This window comes from Rhinolophus sinicus, linkage group LG05 (genome assembly GCF_036562045.2).
Source record: "Rhinolophus sinicus isolate RSC01 linkage group LG05, ASM3656204v1, whole genome shotgun sequence".
Taxonomy (NCBI): domain Eukaryota; kingdom Metazoa; phylum Chordata; class Mammalia; order Chiroptera; family Rhinolophidae; genus Rhinolophus; species Rhinolophus sinicus.
Window position 1 is genome coordinate 166,983,924 of NC_133755.1, and position 21,189 is coordinate 167,005,112.

Below are 21,189 nucleotides of genomic sequence, written 5' to 3' on the forward strand. Positions count from 1 at the left end.
TTGAATGCAAAGAGCAAGGGACCATGCTTCTCATATTCTAGAGCAGGAGGTGGGACCTCTACACAGGTTGTACAGAACCCAATCCCACTTCACAGAATCAGGAAGGGAGTGCATCTGGCATGTGTTTCTGGGAAACTGCCACAGGAGTTATAATTTACTTGGAGTAAATAGCAACATGCAGAGAAGACTGAGGAATGCCAGGGAAGTTTCAATGATGGAGCGATAAATGGCGATGCCAATACAAAGATGTTCTTCAGTTTTCTTACGGTTATGGAAATAACCAGAGTATTTTAGGGCATTCGTAGAAATACACATATGAATGATACAGTGATATTGCCTTACCTAGGCATTTGTCCCAATTGTGAAATAGATTTTTTACATACCTTACATTAATTGATCCTCGCAAGCAGCCCAAGAGCTTTAAAGAGTTCAGTGACATTTCTAAGTAGTTCAACCTACTGTTATAATGTTAGGAAAGAGAATCTAGGTTACACATCCCAAGGCCAAGTCCTGTGTTGTTTCCATTGCTTTGGGAGATGCTCTCCACTGCCTGCTCTGAGAAAAGATGAGATCCGGCCCCCAGAACACACTCTGGCTGCAGTGAAGATTTCCAAATGTAGATTTTGCCCTTGTGTAGCATTGCGGCATTTGAAATTTCTGTTATAGCTTATACCGATTATTTGGATTCAGAAATGTTTGTCCTAATCAGGGAAGAGACCAGTTTAAATGTCAATGCTCAAGATGTTAAATCCCCAACATCCTTGCTAATTAAAGATGCATTTCTCAGATTTCTTGCTCTCTTAGCCCCTAAAATAGGCTTTGGTCGTGTTAAAACTCAACTCTTTCAATCCAATGTAATGAAAATACCAACTGAATGTGAAAAAGAAAGTTGGGATAAAAGTAATCTAGTTAAGAAATTAATGTTTTCAAGAACTGCTACTTGTTCAAAAACATAACTTAGTGAATAATGATTTGGAGGAGAGGATGATCCACTCAGCACACGTAGAATTTTTTGTTTTGTTTTTGAGAATAAGCAGAGAGAAGGTATAAGAGTAATATCTTCCTTAGCAAATATGGAAAACACACAGACTGAAGAATGAAATGTAAGCTTTGGAAAAGCAGAGGAAACATTAGAAATACACTAAAATATTGACAGTAGCTGGCGTTGGGATGTAGGATGATTCTAGCGTTCATGTCCCTTCCCTCATTATTATCTATTTACCAAATGTCTTTGTTTCCCACATCATGTCCATATTCTCCGAGACACACGTGTTGTTTTCTTCATAGATATGACATCATGAACCTGCAGTACACTGAAGCTAATCGCTACGATTACGTACATGTTGGAACCTGGCACGAAGGGGTGTTGAACATTGACGACTACAAAATCCAGATGAACAAGAGTGGAATGGTGCGCTCTGTGTGCAGCGAGCCTTGTTTAAAGGGTCAAATTAAGGTGAGCCAGTCACAAATGCATTCTTGGACAGTGTTCAGCAGGGCACCCCCTGCCTGCACATAAATGGAGCCATCTTTCTTAGACAAGACGGTTCAGAAAGGGTGGACCAGGCTTCCTGTCTTTGTGTTTGTGTTTAGCTGAAATGGAAAAGACAAGGAAAGATTAGGAAATGGAATAGGCAAACCATTTCAATGCTTAGAGTGGTCCTCACCTGAATTACAGTGATGAGCTGGGATCTTCACTACAACATAGAAAGCCAGGGGGTGAATAATCGAATTAAAAATTGAAACAGAAGTAAGCGTGGAAACCAAAACCAATGATACTGCTTAGTCATAGAGCTAGCTATTGTTAATGAAAGCAGAAGCTTAACGATGCTATATAAACATATAACTAAAATAAAAGAAGTTCAAATGAGGTAACACAGAAGCAGGGCTTCTCATGACTCCACCAAATTCTTTGATTTTCCTGAAACTAGTGTGTTTTCTAGCCAAGAGAGAGTCCTCACTTTCTAATTATTCTCAGATGCTTGTTTTTCAGCTTGGGGCAAGTGACTAACCATGATATTAGTGTATACACAAGAGTGGAGGAAATAAACATCAAATATTGAGCATTTGGCTGCACATGCTAGGGAGAATTCTCCGTGAAGAAGGCATGGAAACAGAGCTCTCCATATCCCATGCTATGTAAAACCGAACTGGATGATGTACTAGGAAACGGAGCGTAGGGGAGTGATTGTGAACTGGCAGGAGTACAGGTTAAATGACCCGATGGTCTTTCCCTCTCTAATTCTCTGTGACTCATCTCTGGGCGCAGACAGACTGTCACACAAATGTCGCACAGCACAGCTGGAGCAGATGCTGTGTGAGGGTCTGGCTCTCTCGCCATGCTGCTGTGCCATTCTCAGGAGGACGGAACCACCCACGTAGGGGAGATGCCCAGATGAGTACACGTAGGGGACGTAGGGCAAGAGTCTAGTCATGGGAAGAAGTGTTGGTGTGGAAACTGGAAAAGCCTTATCTTTACCAACAAAAGAAGGTGGAGGATTTGGAACCTGCAACACCTTTGGTGCTGAGGAAAGCTAGCCTGAGGTCCTCAGACTCTCAGTGACACCAGCTGCTTTGAGGAAGACACAAACTTCTGAGACACTTCCCTCTACTTTTAAATATCTTGTGCTCCCTCTGCAGATGTTATGTTAAAAATATTTAATAACTGTCAGGACAACTAACCAGTCAGAACGGAGTGCATTCCAGTGCTGTGACAGGGTACTGGAAGCCTCCTGTCACGCCCACAGTTAATCCTGGAGTTGTTGGATCATGGGAAGATTTGGGTGAGGGGGTCCTACAAGGCTGGGGGAGTATGGCACGTTCAGGATGCTTGAAGATACCATTAGTTTTTAGTCAGTGATGAAGTATTTTAGTAGTGTAAGCATGGCTCCAGCCAAACCAGTGTTTATGAATGTATGTTAGCCTGGCTTCTCCCCAAGAATTCATTCTGATTCTTGTCCTGATGGAATTCTTTCACATGAGACTGTCTGTTGGTATGTAGGAATGCATCTTCTGAAATCCAGAGGCCCAAAACTTCCCCTTCTCATGAGATGCCAGACCACTGGATTCTGCTTTTGTCATCTTTTCTGGATAATGGGGAAAGTAGGATATCTGAGACCTAAACTTATATGATGGGAATACAGAAGCCCTGGGCTTATGCACTTCTGCGACCCAAAGGATGTCACATGTTTGGCTCAGGCCTCCCTTCTAGTGTGGGTGGTAACACTGAAACAATAGCTATGGAACAGTTTATGAAAATACAAAGGTGGGTTTTTCAGAGTATGAGGAAAAAACAAAAAACAAAAAACCCTAGAAAGAGAAAACAGATTATCCCAAAGATTTACCGCACTCCAGCTCCCTTTCACAATTCCCTCCGATGACTCTGGTTTCTGGCAGGCCGTGAATGGGGGCTCAAATACCATGTGTATCCCCATTTGTGCCTTTCAGAAGAAAGACTTCCCCCACCCGCCTGCCCCAGGTTCAGAGGAAAGGCTGTCTGCATACATCTCTGTGCCCAGATACTGAAGTATTTCTGGTATCACGTTTGCATTACGCCCATGCAGTTTTACTGAAGGAGGTTGCAGAAATCATTGCTGAGTTGTTACAAAGCATTCTCTATACATGCAAATCTCTTTGGGCACAAATTTAGAAATATTGTGTACCCTACAGGAGGAAAGTAGCACCTGGAGTGGAAGTGAGAGGGGGATGTTTATTCGTTTCCCATAAGTACCCTGGGGGGTGTGGAAAAAAATGAAATCTGAATCTCATTTCCCAAATAACCACACTCATATTCTTATACGACTAATTTGCCACCTACCAGGCCCAGGATGCAGGGAGTCAGATCTCTCAGAAGCCACTGCAAAGATGGGAGAGAGGCACCTTACAAGGCAATTGTAGGACTTGCACTTGTATTAACTGGGAAGCATAAGCTTTAGGAAAGGAGTATTCATCTTAAATATCAAATGCCATTTAAAATGCTAAATATCAACTGCCATCTAAAATAACCATTTGACTTCTTTTATGATAGCCCATAGAACTTTCTTATGGCAACTGCTTTGAACTAGTTAACATTCTAGTTTTCTTTTGTTATTGATTTTTAGAAATATAAATATAATATCTTATAAGTATAATGTCACATGGAGGGAGAAGTTGATTTTAGCCATACCACAAACACAGGTAGATAAAATCAAACTTTGTGTTGTTGTGTGTTATATTAGTGAGGGTTCAGTCAGGAGAAAAATAACCCATGCCACGTGGTTTGACAGAGGAAATTTAATATACAAAACTAGGAATAAAAGTAAAAGAGGGCACTGAAGCAAGTCAGAGATGAGCAACAGCAGGAATCACTCCCACCCCTGCTGAGCCAGAGGGACACAGGGAAAAGTCACAGCTACACCCCGAGACACCCTCTGAAGTGGGTGGACATCATGGCTTCTCCTTCCTCCTTCTCTTCAGGTCCTTCCATCTTGACAACGCTCCCAGAAGGTAGTTGGCAAGAAAGCCTAGATAATGTAGTTCACAGGTACTTAGCTCAGGTTCCATTGAGCCCTTTAAGCCAAGCAACGCTGAAGTGCTAGTGCATTATTGGGAGATAGAATCCCAGAGGTACAAGAGTGAGAGGAAAAGGGAAGTGAGACATGGCAGGAAAACACTACCACCATCACCATCACCACCACCACCACCACCACCAATAGGATGCATTATTGAGCAGGATGCTGTTTCACTGAGCATAACTAGTCGCTCAGCCTCACAGAGATCCCTGGACAGGCCACTCAAACTATCTATTGAAACATGGAGGGTAGAAGAATGGATGCACCTGTGCCATCCTATTTTCTGCTTCCTGTGGTGAAAGTTTGCTCACTGGAAGTAACATCCCCTTTAGGCAGCTACTAGGGAAGCCAGTGTCTATGTTCTATTACGTGGACCTACTTCAGATTTGGAAGCACTGTGGGGAGCAGATGCCTCTGTGGATTCCCTGTCTGGTCCCACCAGAGCTGCTGCTGTGGTTAATGCAATGGAGGCAGTTCTGGAATCGGGTGCCTATTCCACAGGAGCGAGACAACTGGAGATGCCAGAAGATGGGGCAACAGTGATAGAGACTAAGGTAGGGTTCACAGAAGTGTCCAGAACTCTCCAAGAGCCAGTGGCCAAGGGCCTAGGAGACAGGTTAGGGGAAGAGGCTCTGCAGCAACATGTAAAAAGTGGACAGTGGATCTGCAAGCAAACAGCAAGGGCCTAGCACGTGTGTTGTTCTCCCATACCAAGTCTGCCACTGTGTTTCCTTGGTGTTTAAAGGGCAGGTAAGAGGTGAGAAGGGGTAGGAAGACAAAGGAGGGGAACATGAAAAGAAGAAGGAAGGCAATAGAGATTGGGGACTAACATTCATCAAGCATATTCTCGTGCAAATACAATAATAGATGCTTTACAGACATCATGTCAATTATCCCTTCAAACAACCTTTTTAAAGCAGGTATTATCACCCCCATTTTATAGATGAGGAATCTGAGACCCAGAGGGGTTGAGTCCTTGGCTCCAAGCTTTCTCAGTAGAAAGTGCCAGAGCTTGGCTTAAAGCCAACCCCAAGCTCTTATCATCCCACAGCCACATGTTATTCAACTGTGTCTCATTATATGAACTGGCATGTTTCCTACAAATGCAAATTTCAATTGCTAACCCTTACTTTCTCAATAATTCACAATAAAATTATAAACAGAGATCTCCATTTAAAATGCTGGGGGACCAGAATCTAGAATTAAGGAAACAATGTCTGTGAGGCATTGGGAGAGTTTGACAGAGACAAAGAAATCAGCCTAGAAGTCAAGGGAAAAGGATCCTGCCAATTGTTTTCGCTGGCGTTCTTTCTCTTCCCTTCTCGTCTCTTATATTTTTTTCTACCTTTATGTTGTTCTTTGGATTCTTTACTCCAAAATGATGGCTTTGGGGCTGGAAGTTTTGGCATGGAGAATGGAGAAATTGTTACTTCCTCCTATTTTCTCATCTGGCCAATCTGACAGGTGGATTCTGGAGACATTAGGTGGACATGGAATGTATCATAAATGGTTCCTCATTGCACATGCCATAGTGTCATGTAGTAAAATACATTTTATATATGTGGACAAAAGCTGAGTTACACATATCTTACAAACTATAGACTTTAGAATTGGGTTAACTATTTTTCTACCCTGAACCATTCAAAAGTGAGGTACAAATACCATGAAACTTCATACCTTCATACCTGAGCTTATGTTTATGAATAAGGACAATTTCCACTTAGCCACAAGACCAGCTGAGAAAGTTAGCAATAATATCATCAACCATAACTGTCCTATCCATCTCAGCTTTCTCTTTTTCTGAATCAAAGCAAACTACCCATTTAAATTGTTCATAGTTAATGCAACCAGATTGGCAACCAGTGAAACTATGATATGGCTCCTCCATTATATAATTATGGTCGCATAATTATATATTATTTAATTATATATTGAATATACAGCTGGATGGCAGGTTCTCAATATAAATAGTCCACAGGAATATAAACAAAATTCAGTATCTGAGAAGCTTATGATTACATAATGACGATGCCATCTGCCCCAGCTACTGAAAACATATTGGCTAAAATTTGGCCCAAAGTTGAGGATGAAACATTGTTTTTTGTATTTTTCTGTGCATGTGTATGCATGAAATTGCTATAGTTTCTGTGGATGAGGAGGAAACATTACAAGCATTGGTCATAATGAGAAATTTTAGAGTTATTAATTTATCCATAGCTGCTCTGAGGAATACCAACACCTTTACCTCTCACACTCTGGCCAGTATCTATGCTGCTCTCCTTGGTTACTGAACTTTTTGGTAATAACCTTTGCCTGGGATCCAACCTGTGCAGTACTTCTGGGGGGCAGATTCCTGATAGGAGCTGCTGTGACTCACAGGACAGGGGTAGAACAGGAGTACAGCAGGACTGCCGTGTGTTGGCGGGGGCTGCACCAGAAACAGGGTCCTTCATTTTCCAAGTAAACATGTATTGAGGTATAATGTTCATGCAGAACAGTAGAGTAGGAAGGCAATCGTATGCATATGCAAGGTATGCTTACTGCCGGTCTTTGCTCTAGCTGTTCTGCTGCCTAGAACACTCTGCCACCAGATATATTCAGGGTGTACTCTCTTTCCCTCTCTCAAGTTTGTATTCAAATGGCAATGTCTTCACCTGACCACCATATGCAAAATTGCAACCCCCCCACACACACTCTCACCCCCGTTCCAGGCGCCTCCCTATAAGGACTGGGACCAACATGAGGCAAGTGAGGTAGCTAGGGTACAGATGTTAAGGAGGCACTTACTATCAAAGTTCTGCAAGTATGGGGAGAGAGGAGGTACTTGCACAACCCGGAGAGTGTGTGCCTCTTTAAATGTGGTCCCTTGATGCTACACTTACTTGCCTCACTTTGGTCCCTGTCCTGAACCCTATTCCACTTTCTTGCTACACTTTTCTCAAAGCCCTGTGCAATCACAGCTCTTCAAGGATGGGGATAGTCTCTGTTTTGTTCACTGATTATTTCTAGCCTCAGCATAGTTCCTGGCACATTGTAGGCACTCTCAATGTACATTGCGAGTGAATGAATGCATAAGCTTTTTCTTCCTCCTTTTAGCAGTATACTTAACACATTATGTTAGATTCTGAGCTTCTTAACCTCAGTGATCAGGCCTCTTTATTTATTTGTCTGCATACATAGCACCATGTCTGGAACACTTGGCCACTAAACAAAGGTTGATTACATGAACATATATCTGACAACCTCTGAGGTATGATTTTGTTTCTCAGCATAGCATGTCATCATCCTGACAGCAAGTATTACACGAGGAAGAGCCCAACTCTTGGGAATAACTAGAGATAATGTGACTGAGATTTACACCAGGCACTGATCCCTTCTGCGCCGTTTTCTCATCTGAAAAATGCACACAATTAACTTCACCCCATGGAAGGGTTGAGAGGGTTAGTGTCATTCTATACAGAATGCCTGGCACATAGCTGGTGCAATATATGTCCACTCTTGTAATCATTTTGTGGTCCTATACTATTTTTATTACATTTTCTCTATAATCAATTACAATGAAGGGGTTTCCATAAATTGATATTTTTATTTAGTTCTTGCAAGGCTCTCTTCAATTTCCTCTTTTTTTCATTCCCTTCACAGTCTTCATTCCCATTTCTTCTATTTATGTCATATTTTATATTATTTCTCTTTTTATTCATATACATTATTGAGTAATTAATACACACCAAGAACTATGCTAGCACTGTGAATGCAAAGAAACTTAAACATGGTCTCTTCTTCTAAGGAACTCATAGTATAGCTGGAGAAAAGCACAGCAGCAATTAGAGCCCAAGCTCTCACACAGCGTGTTGTGGGGCCTCAGGAACGCAGAGCAAGCTCCTCTCTCTTGTAGCTGATTCTCCTACAGTCCTAATGAGGGGAGACCCAATTTCTTTATTTCGTTTAAGTTTTCAGGAATTTCCCTTCAGAAGAAAAATGTTCCTGCTTCCTTTGATTCTTAGTTACTTTTCCTTTTATATTTTCTTGATGCTGTTTTCTTTCATTCTTTTTGTAAATAAAGCCTTGATTTAAAAAACCCCTTATAAATTACTTTAGAAACTTAGTCATAAATTGAACACTTGATTTCCTATGGCATAAATACTTTAAGACGCCTACAGTGTATATGTAATTGAATCATAGCATTGTGTGTATCAGCAGGTCACCTAATCTCACTGACAGTAAACATAGCACTATAGCACAGGACGTACAAAGAATCAACAGATCCTGCACCTTAGCAGGCCTTCGTCCTTCAAGGACACTTTCAGTGAAATATCAAAACTTCGTATGGCTCTGGGCCATTCTACTCTCACAAAAGTAACAAATAAAAAAAGACTTTTCAGTTATTGAGTATATACTACACACAAAAGAAATGACAGTATGACTGATATAAAGACCTGTAATATAAAACTATTCATGATATTGGGGTGATTGGAACATAAATTAGACACAATAACTTAAGAATTTTTTTAAAAAACTGTATCTAAATGAAACATATCTAACATATAGATAGGAAATAGAGGAAAAAATCAAATTTTAATAAGTAATAAAATACCAACTGTATTTTAATTATTAGAGAATTCCAAGTAATGCAGTGTTTCGAAGGGTTTACTGCTCCAGAAATACTGGCTGGAGCTTATGATCTTGTTACTGCTCTTGAAAGCAGTGACACACATGAACTGATGAGAGAAAAGTGACATTTGAAATGGAAGGGAATACTCATTCTTTTACTGAAATATACTTATTTGTTTTCTATATGGTTCTATGTGAAAGCCAGGGATTCACTCACTCACTCACTCACTCACTCACTCACTCACTCACTCTCTTTTCTCTCTTTACCTCTCTTGCCTTTCTTAACGTATATTCTTCACACAGCAGCCAGAACAAGCCTTATAAAAAGCAAGTCAGATGAAAAACAAATTTGATAATATATCTACTCTCCTTGAAACCTTCCTCGAAAGCAAATTTGAAAAAGAACAGAGTTATGAGGACATACATAGGGACTGCTGGTACAGAGGATATTCTTCCTTATTTGTCAGACTTTTGTAAGAAATTAATAACAGACAAAGTGAGGTGCAGAAACAAGGACTGGCGACTAAGTGAACGCATGACCAAAGAGCTTATATTTCAAAAGTATTGGAATTGGGAGGCACTAAAATTCCTTAAGTGGCCTAATAACTTTTTGGAAAAAGATTCAATTCAACACTCATTCCTTGGCTGCCTATGGTGTGTTCTTAGCACATTTCTGTACCTTGATGACTATGATCTGAAAACAATGAAAGAATGGCCTGGTCCCTTCTCTTGAGGAGCCCACAGGCCCTTCAAATGATCTTGGGAATTGTGTGCATGTCACTCTAGAGTGTAAAGAAATTTAGCACCTGTTATATAATTAGGAGACAGGGACTAGAATTCTGGTGTAAAGTCATAAGATCTCAGTCTAGAGGGTGGCTGAGAGATAGAAAAGACAAATTCCATATTATAGACACTGTATGGTAAAGGTACACATACTTGGTAGCTGAGTAAAGGAGTAATGAAAAATACCTCCACTTAAGCCGTTCAATGTTTCATTATTTAGGAAAGGTATAAACTAATCACTTGTTCACTCACGTATGCAATGATGCAAAACCTACTTTTAAATACTTTCCATGTGCCAGTTACTCACAGGATCTACCTTTATCTATCATCCTGCATAAATAAATTTGTTCAGCATTATCATCTTTTGAATTTTTCTAATCAGTAGTATTAATTTTATAGTGAGAGAAAAAGATAAAACTGATTGAAGAGACACACAGTGTTATGTGATGCCTCTTACTGTATTCCTTATACTAATTAAGAAAGTGGTATTCATTTATATAATTTTTCTCATATCACTTAGAAAAATTTATCATATGGAATGTAAATTTCCCATAGTTATTTTGAGTGTAGCTATGATTTCTTTTCAAAAAGACTTAATTTGATTCTACTTTCTAAAGTTATTTGAAAGTGACAAAAGAAAAAGAAAACATTTTACATTTTCTGAAAGTATATTGTCATTTGACATTGTTTTATGTAATTCTAAAATAGTGGTACAAATTTCAACCTGATCTGAGTAAAGATAATTTTATTTCCACAAAGGCTAGAGTTTGTAAGATTTGATTTTAATATCAATGTTTACAGTCTAAATTTTGACTTTGCATATGAGAACATTTGATGTTTAATGTGTTAGGCAGAGACTTCTGCTTCTAGAGTACAGAGTAACTGAGTTCAGACTTTGTCTTCTGCTGTGAACAACTAGAAAACTTGACACCATATCTGAAATAATTGTGTTCAGATATTGGAAAACAACACATAACCTTGCTTCCAGGAAAGTGGAGGGAAACAAACAAGGTGAACCCTAAAATCACTCAGGCTTTCTGCCTGAAGGCCATTTCCTGGCTGTTGTTCAGTGAGAGAGAACACAAAAAGGGCTTGGCCATCTTGCTAATTTAAGAAGACAGAAATCAGGGTTTAGAAAGGCTAAGGCAGCTGGAATGTGTAGGGCCAAGTAAGGGAGAGGAAGGATCTAGGCAGAAAAAAAGTCCCAGAAGTTAACATGCCAGTTCCCTTGAGGTTTTTTTTTTTGTGTGTTTTTTTGTTTGTTTGTTTTTGTTTTTTTATGAATACCAATCTGCACTTCAATAGGCTTGAAGAGTCCAAATAAAGAACAAGTACTGGAGAACTGGATTCCTAGAGCTCATGTAGAGCCAGGAATTGTCCCAGTTTCTTCAAGCCGGAGTGCAGATATCTTGTAGAATGAACAAGAAATTAAGTAGAGACCTCAGAGAGGTCACACCTTAATAATGAGGTTAATCTATTCCTAAAGTAAAGACTATTCTAGATTGCACTAAGAGATTAAAAACAAAAGACAAACTGAGCCACAAGTAACTGAGCTGCCTGCCAGAACAAAAGCCAATAAGTCTTCAAGAAAAAACCTCCAGCACTCTACACCTTATGTAAACGATGTCCAGCATCTGATCATTTTTAGACATGACAAAGTGAGAAAAGGTGACACGTCACCAGAAGGAAAATCAAGCAATAGAAACACAGTCTCTGAAATTACATTGAAGATGGAATTAGCAGTCAAGGATATTAAAATGCCAACTATAAGTACATACTAAAGGATTTAAAAGAAAACATGAATATCATGAGAAGACAAATGGATACATAAATAATTACAAAATGGAACTTATACAATGAAAACTGAAATGTATAAGAAATAATGTTTCAATGAATGGCATTAACAGATATTAGACATTACAGAAGTAAAGATCATTGAATTTTAAAACACAGCAATAGAAAATAGCCAAATGAAGCACAGAGAGGGAAAACAAAGTGAAAGAAATTAACAGACTCTCAGGGGCTTGTAGAGTACACTCAAGAGGCTCATTATCAGTACAATTGGAGACCCAAAAGGACAGGAGAGAGACAGGCCAGAAAAATTTTTTTAAGAAATAACGACTTGAAAAATATTTAAATACAGTTAAAATGTAAACTCAAATCCATGAAGCTCAACAAATCTCAAGGAAGTTGAACACAAAGAAGATATAATTAAATTACTAAAAGCCAGTGATAAAAAGAAAAATCTTAATATCAGCCAGAGTAAAAAGTTCTTTTGTTTCTCTCATGCAGAGAAACAAAATGAGAGTTACAGCGGACTTCTCATCAGGAACCATATGTAAGGCGAGAAAGGAATGACATCTTTAAAGTGCTGATATTGAGAAAAAAAAAAAAAGAAAAAGAAAGAAACAAAACCAAAAAAACCCAACTTTTAACCTAAAATTCTATTCCCAAGGACAATGGACTAGCATAAAGTACAGAAAGAATGAAAAATAAACTGTCAACTTAAACTTTCCTACCAAGAGAAACTATTTTTTTCAAATATTAAGTCAAAATAAAAACTTTTCAAACAAATAAAAGCTGAAGGAAACTATAATTCTCTGATCAGCACTACAATAGATGTTAAAGAATGTTTCTCAGTGTAAAGGAAGTTATACCACATAGAAATCTGGTTCTATACAAGGGAATTAAAAGCTCCAGAAATTATAAGTTTGTGGATAAATATAAACTATAATAATGTTCTAATTTCAAAAATGTATTTCAAAGATGATTGTTTAAAGTGAAAATAATTATTGTGTGCAGGGGGTTTTATAAAACATGTGTAAATAAAATGTACTAAAGCAACAACCCAAAGGATGGGAGGGGATAATGGAAGAATATTGCTGTAGGAGTCTACATTTTACATGAAGTTGTATAATACAATTTGAAGGTAGACTGTGATGAGTGAATGGTGCATATTGTCATGCCTACAACAACCATGAAAACAACAAAGACGTTTAGGAAGTATGCCAATATTAGGAATAAAATGCTAAAAATGCTGAAAACATTTTCAGTCCCAAAGAAGGCAGAATAAGAGGAAAAGGAAACAAAGAACCGATGAGACAGGAGAAAAGACATGATTGACTCATATCCAACCACACCAATGATTATAATAAATGTAAATGTACTAAACACATCAATAGAAGGCAGAAATTGTCAGCCAGGAGATGAAAAGCAAGATCTAATTATGTGCTGTTTACAAGAAAGTCACTTTAAATGTAGTGTGTTTTGATGTTTATTTTTGTGTTATGTAAGTGAAAAAGTGCTTACCAAACAAACTGAAAATGGGACAAAGTTTAAACTGTTGAGATAAGCAGTTCTTTAGTAATTTTCGACTAGTAATTTTTCTTCCAACAATTTATGTGATCTTTTCAATTCACTAGAGTAAGGGATAAGGCCAATAATAGGGTTATACTTTCTTAGCCATCATTCTGTTTTTATGTATACAAAGTTTGTCAGACTTTCATAATTATAACAAAAAATCCATAATTCCTCAGTTTTATTGAATAAATAAGGTTTTATTACATAGAAACATTGGTGCGTAAACATTAGTTGTTTTTTCAGAGAATAAAAATGTATTTTTACTTTTCTAAAAATAATTAATAGATATTAATATAGAGGGTGCCAAAAAAGTAGACACATTTTAAGAAAGGCAAAAACTGTATTAAAATTGTAATACTCAATAAATACTGATAACAAAAGATGAATACAAGTCATGTTTGACTTCTTCAATTAAAAGAGGTGCTCAAAGTGGTTACATCAGCATAATTTTAACATAGTTTTTTCATTTCTTAAAATGTGTATATGTTTTTCTGACAACATCTCTATAAATAAGGATGAAATTCAACTGTTCCACTTTTAACTCTGCAAAAGATAATATAGTCAATTCTCTTTATCAAAGAAATTATTATTGAAAAGCCTCAAAATCCAGCACAGAATGAATTGAAACTCACATCTGAACTCTAAGATAATCAGATAATTTCAATCCATGTACTGAGGTTCTTCGGCATATAGGATTTTTTTGGAAAAGTTATTTGTTTTTTATCATAGTATGAAAGCAAATCCACATCTGAAATAGAAGACTTCCAGGAGAAACCATCTTTAAAGCATATGAAATATCTCTATGTTACAGGTTATACGGAAGGGAGAGGTGAGCTGCTGCTGGATTTGCACTGCCTGTAAAGAGAACGAATACATGCAAGATGAGTTCACCTGCAAAGCTTGTGACTTGGGGTGGTGGCCGAATGCAGATCTCACAGGTAAGTACTCCTGCACTCGTCAACCTTGTCCCTGACTAGTGGCCTTTCCAATGTGCCCATTGTTTAAGATGTTAAACGATGTCTTTTTCAGTGTTCATTTGCAGTGTGCACTTTCTAGTGCTCGTGTCAAAGAGGACACACAAACCTCTTAAAATTTTTCCATCGTCTGTAGTGAAAGGAAAGTTCATTTAAATCTAAGTAAAAGTGTATTAAAAGGGTGTTCTAATATACGAGTTGTTTTCTGTTTTCTGTTTTTGTTTTCTAATTTTACTTGAAGATACTTCTCGTCACCAGAACTTATATTTGCACATATTTCTTGAATATCTATTGTGAGACACTATTACAGGCTCTAAAGGTACAAAGGTAACTAAAACAACAGTCCAAATTTTATTTTGCTTAAAATCTATTAGGAAAGAAAACATGTAAAACATATAAAATAGCTTTAATATAATAGTGTTGTAAAGTTTATTAGGTAGACAGGAGATGAAAGGAATTCCAGACAGAAAATAGAACATGGGAAATGTGAGAGCATATAATAAATTTGGGAAAAACTATGCAACAAGGATAGAGGGTTAGTTGGGAGACAGACGGGCTCAGTGAGAAGTGCTCAGACATGAGACTGGATGAGCACCCTGATAGGGATGGGAAAGAGCCCCTGCATGGCCTTTCCCTAAGTGTTTTGACCTTGGCTTTAAGCATTGGAAAACCACTGGAAGATTTACAGTGGTGAATAACATCATGATATCTGTGTCTCAGAAAGATGCCCCCGTGGCATCTTTCTGAGATAGTAAATGTAGGGAGGAGGGTAGTGACACTACTAGCCTGAACGTGGAGAGAAGTTAGGAAGCTCTTGCATTCGTCCAAGTGAGTCATTCCAAAGGGTGTGGACTAGGGCATCTGCAGCGGGAATGGAGAGGAATAAATGAATGCAAGAGACGATTTACTGGTAAAATTAATGGGACTCATATGCATGGGTTATATCAGTTTGTTTCCTAAGAGTAATGTCCAGATACGTGAATTTTGTTTTCCATAGCCGCTGGTATGAGCTCACACAGGACAGGTGTTTCACAAATGCTTTCCCCAAATTTTAAGAGTAGTAGAGCCATGGGAAGTTTGTCATGTGAGCAATCTAATCTCGTGTTTGAGAAACAGGAAGCTGAGGCCTAGGGAGGTGTACTTGTATGTCCAAGGTCATGCAACCAGTTAGAAGCAGACCCCAGTTCACTGACTCCTGATCCAATGTGTCCCTGGGGGTTGTTGAAAACCATTAGAGAGGGTGTTATTCCTGATCATCAAAACGCATCAAAAATGGCTGGGTTAGTAGAACCAGGTCACATAATTAAAATGATACTTATTGAGAATACCTTATAAAATCCTGTTAGGAAAAACAAATTAAACTAAAATGAGTGCCGGCTAGCTTTTAAAAATCACCTAGCACAAAAGACTTTTTAAAGAAAAGAATATTTTTAAAGAATATTTTTGATGATACAAACTGTATCTCACTCATCTTTTTATTCTCTAGCTGAACACTGCTTTTCAAATTTAATGTGCCTAAAAATTACCTAGGAGTTACTCGCCTGCAGAGATTCTCATTCAGTGGTTCTGAGGCACTTAGTTCCTGTCCCATCCTTCCGAGAAATGTTACTCCCTAGCTCATAGCCTGCTATCTTGAACATAATAGCTCCCGAATAAATGTTTGCTTTCCTGAGAGAATTAGAAAGAAGATGGGATTCACACAAGTTCATCTATGGCAATGCAGTTGGTTAATAGAGAATCCATTATGATCATCCAGGGCTTTTTGTCCTTTGATCTAATGCTTTCTCACTATGCCACTTATCACATTGGTGCTTGGAAAAGCTTTTCCAACCTATTTTGGACACACCCCTTCCTCTCCTCTCTTCGCATTCTGTCTCTCTTCGCATCTTTATCTGCCTTCATAGTGTGTGCTTCCTGCTGGGCCCTTTTCTCTTGCATAAGAAGCCGCCTTAGATCTCCGTTGTGCTTGAGAACTGGGTTGACTTGGTAGTCAGTCCTCCCCGCTATCTGACTGACACCGCTGCTGACTAGGAAGAGGCTCCTCTCTAGGAGGCTCCTAGGCTCTTCCTAGAAGAAAAAGCAGCCCCTCTCTCCAGTTGTCCTTAGAAGTCAGAAGTCTTAGCTTTGAGGTATAACAGTTTTTCTCTTGTCTACATTTTTTGGGGCTTCCCCAAACTTTTCCTACTACTCCAATTTCATTTTAATAGGGGCTTATCTCATACAGGAAAGAGAACGTCTATCCTATTATAAAATATTAAAATACAAAAAAAAACTTTTTAAAAGATCTAATATGGTCTAATAATGGAACTCAAAGACATATTTTATTCCCTAGAGATTTTCCATTGTGGGTCTATTGCCTACCCACTACCAAAGATCAGCACCATTGATCAGGGTTCTCTGACTTAATAACGTATAAAAAGATCCTCCTTGACTATGATGTAGATGAATATTCATGCAGTAATCCTTCTAAAGAATTTAATCTACTATCGTCCATCATATGGGTAAAAGTCACTTCAGCATTCAAATAGGTTGAAGCACCAGCCAGATTGCCTTTATCTAATAACAGCTGAGTGGCTACTTTTAGGTCATACATCCAGATTATTTTGCAAATCTTATGTTTAGGATCTTTCAAAATACACATCTTTCATACTAATGCATGCTTAGCGTTAATGACAGCTATTGCTTCTGCATCCCTTTCAGTCTTAGGCGGGAATGGAAAATAAGATTTCTTTGCCATTTCCTCGGTGCCACGTCAGGCTCAGAGCAAGGGTGCCATGCATGGCAATGTGTTGTGGGTTGTTGCCATGGTAGCAGTAGTTGTTACAAAAGAAAACCCACAGGCAGAGAATACCAAAAATCAGTAGAAATACTCAGAGTAAATGCATTGCCTTTAAGTATTTTATTTTTATAGATGGATTTTTTTTTCTCCCCTGAGTTTATTTAAAATGAGAATTTGTTCTTTGGGAGATGGTGTTTTTTGGTTTTTTTTCCTGAAGGTAGAATTTGTTAAAATGTTTAAAATAATTGTATGAGATAGCTAATTTCCATATATGCTCCAAAGACTAATATTAATGAATATTGAAAACATGTTTATAAGTGAGTTTTTATTTTTATTAGCATATGTTATTTTCAGCTAGGAAGAAAAATTGGTATATTTCTTAGAAGAAGTGATTTCTGAAGCTATTAATAAGTTTCTCATATTTTCTTCTTGGGAAAATGCACATTTTAATTCAGCATTTAAATTTCACACTTTATTTCTGATGATACATAAGCAGGGATCACTTCTGCCATGAAATAAACCAGACAGGAGTTTAACAATTCATAGGCCAATTATATGTAATCCAATGCTACTTATTTTTTAAAAATAGTCAAATAGTATAAGAGGATTCCTCAGAAGGCCAGACTACACTAAGTGTTATTTAAAAAATAGAAAATACTAAGTTATAGAAATTAAGTAATTTTAGCTATTTTTTCTCATCGAACAGTTGCTGTGACCTCTTATACTATCTCCTCATTTATTTAATTTTATATTATACACTACCATCTGCTTTGTGCAGGCATTTTTTGTTGTTGTTTTGAGAAACTGGGGACATGTAGGTGAAGGGAGCAAGGTTTATATCCTGGGGGGTGAGCTTCATACGGAACTAGACATTTAAATAGTCAATTATGATCTAAGTCCTACAATAAGAATGTGTGCACAGTGTCATGTGAACACAAAGGAAAAAAAGCAATTATATTTCCCAGGGAAGAGAAAATCCTCTGCCGAGGAAGGGACATTTGAGTTGAATATTGAATGACAAGTAGAATTTCACCTTGTAGGTAATTCATATTAATGTTATAACATTAAAGAAAGCATTTTGATGAAGCCCTTATGTAATCCTGAAGTATTATTGTAAATGTTAGTAAATGCCCAAGACACTTTGGGTAGAAAATGGTGGCCTTTATTTCTTGATTCATGTTAAATTTGTCTTTACCTAATTGGAAAGAAGTCCAATATTAAATTGTAGCTTCCTCCAATGCATTTGGATCTTACAGGTGAACCAGCATTTGGTTCAAAAATTAGGAATAATCCCTGGTCCTCAGATCAGTTATTACCACTTCTCTTAGATTTGGCTCAGTAAGTTGTAAACTGCTGGAAGGAAACTGACTTGTGTGATGGCTCTGGATTCTCTGGGAGAACGCTGACTATGCACACTGTTAGGTTCTTTAGTTCTCTGGGCTTTAGGTATAGTACGCACAACTCCCATAGTTTCTTTTCCTTTTGGATGCTAGGGGTCAGGTAGGCCTGGGACACTCTTCATCATATGTGAAGGTAAACTCCACTCCTTGGGATACCCAGGTACACCTGGGGTTGGACAACTCTTCTCTTTAAACCTCAAAACAGAACAAGTACATTATAGTATACATTACAATACATATATGGACAATATGGATATTATAGCTAATTCCCTTAAGATATTTAAGCTAGTGTGTCTTAACTGTAGGATGTCTAAAAACAATTAGGAGAGAGAGGGGGAGAGAAAGAGAGAAGGGGAGAGAGAGAGAGAGAGAGAGAGAGAGGAAGAAGTGGAGGAGAAGAAGACAAAAAGAAGAAATGCTTTTAAGAAGCTTATTCAAAATGTAAATGTTCAGTTCCAACCCCATGGGGTGGTATTTTGGGTGGTCCTGGATTGGCATTGGAAAGTCTGATTTCCACATCGGGGAAAAGAATCTAGATGTGCACAAGAGAAAGCAATCATAGTGGAATTGTAGGTATATTGTTTCTGAGTGTTGTGACAAACTGCTACTCTTACAACATGAGAATACTTTTATCCCCTTCTAGCATATACGATGTTTTTCTTTGTGTCTGATACACTGTTTTAGGATAAGTTTAATTTACAGCTGGACTTGGGTGACTCTATGATTATTTATGGAGGTGTCTGAGTATCTGTCTTTGATTTTTGGTTACCTTAAGGGGCCGGGGATTATAATATGCATAAATCCCACCAGTGACAGCCAAAGCCAGTATGTCTACTGATGGATTTCACCTGGCGTATTTATTTAGACAGGTTGACTTAGCTATACGACTTGACTGTCATAAAAATACTTCACTAGGAACTTCTGCCTTGAGCTGTCTTAAAGCCAATGTTCAATGTGCAGATTTTGGTAGCACAATTCACAGATGAAGTATGCCCTGTGGGAATAAGGATTCTAGAGAGCTCGCACCTGGATATCTCTTGGTCCCTTGGTGCTTACTTTCATTGTCTTTCTCTTACTGTACTATGCCTTTTGCCTTTAAATAAAAACATTACACAAATATGTTCTATGAGTCTTCTGTATCCTGTCAAATACCTGAGCTCGTGAAATCTTTGTACATTAAAAAATATCACTATTGGAAAAGTTAGTGTAACATAACTAACAATAGCTGGATATCACTGAATATTGAGTCAGAGTCTTGATTGTCTTTATAAAACCTAGGCTGATGCAAGTAGTTATAGCTGGTAAGGAGAACATTAAAGACAAACTCAGATTTGTGCAGCTTCAAATGAGTGAGGAAGAAAAGTGTGAATAAACAAGAGTACAGAAGAGTAAGATACACACGAATCTTCTTAAGATGACCTAGTGCAGAAAACCATTGTGTAGTTACTAACTTGCTCTGAGGTTCTTGAGTTAACACTCAGCTTCCATGACCTTCAGTTTCTGGAGGGTGTCAGCAGAAAGTCAGTGTCAAATCACTAAGGGGTTTAACCTTCAGTGATATTAAGGTTCCTTTTCATTTGTCCAGAGAGTTGGGAATGAAGATAGCCTTGAATAATTTACATTCATGAACAGACATTCCAATAAAAATGTTCCCATAACATTAGATTGGTAAATTGAAATGTGCTAGCTAAGACCACAAAATCTAATTATGTTTTAGCCATTGTAAGTATTATGGCTTTTCAACAGGCGAATGTTTCAATCCAGCCAGAAAATAAACACAGTATTTAAACTAGTACATATTCATAAACCATGAAAGGATATAACTGTATATGATCCATTTAGAGTTACTTTTGCAATTGTACCAGTCAATGCTCCACCTTTACAATTTTTTCAGATTTATTTATTTACAAATGACGCATGAACTGGCCACATCTGCTATCCTGGAAATATTTTTCCATTAGTTTTTAAATTTTGTGGCCAGTTTGTCCATAATGGAATGAGTTATTTCATTTTTCTGTCAGGATTTTATCCAGGGTCTAGTGGATATTTTATCCAGTATTACCAGATAGCCACTCTAGTTTTGTCAGACATCGTCTTTGTAGATTTTACAATGCAATCATTCTAGCATTTCTTTTAGGAATTTCTTTTCTGGCCAGATTTTGTGTATCTATAATTGAATGCTTAAACTTCTCTGATTTGTTATTATTTATAAATTACTTATTGTTGTTTCATATAAGCCCCTTATATGAGGACTTCTAGTCAGGGCCATCTGTCTCGCCTGATCATCAATATTTCTATTATATTTTAAGGTGCTTTTATAGTATCTATAGATTTTATATTACCTTTTCTACTGCAGATCTCAACCATTATGGTAACAATTATTTTACCCAACATCAATATATCAAAAAACTAACATCATTTTTTTTATTTTCATAAAGTACCTGAAGACTTAAAAAAAATTATTTCTATATTAAGTTAAATAAGTGAATTATTCTGCAAGCATACCAGCTATTAGTTTATATATCTGTTAGTTTCTTTTAACAATTTAATATGCCACAGAGAAGGCAACAATTCGGGTATTAGAAAAATTTAGATTGTGGTAAAGTATTGCATTTTGTAATACTTACTAGACTACTTACCATATATTAAACCTAGCAGTTTCCCTTTCATTTTTAGTATAAAAACCACACTAAAACAATATTGACCTAACATTTAGTACACGATTGTTCAAA

General features: G+C 37.6%; 1 protein-coding gene across 6 annotated transcripts in view; it reads left to right on the plus strand.

The window, feature by feature from the left end:
• The window catches only part of GRM1 (glutamate metabotropic receptor 1), a 334,828-nt gene that overhangs the window by 272,408 nt on the left and 41,231 nt on the right, over positions 1 to 21,189 (plus strand). For all 6 annotated transcript variants that reach the window (XM_019744494.2, XM_019744493.2, XM_019744495.2 and 3 more), the window contains exons 6-7: positions 1,288 to 1,456; positions 14,116 to 14,242. In XM_019744494.2, the coding sequence (XP_019600053.2) occupies positions 1,288 to 1,456; positions 14,116 to 14,242 (296 nt within the window). The remainder of the gene's footprint in view (positions 1 to 1,287; positions 1,457 to 14,115; positions 14,243 to 21,189) is intronic.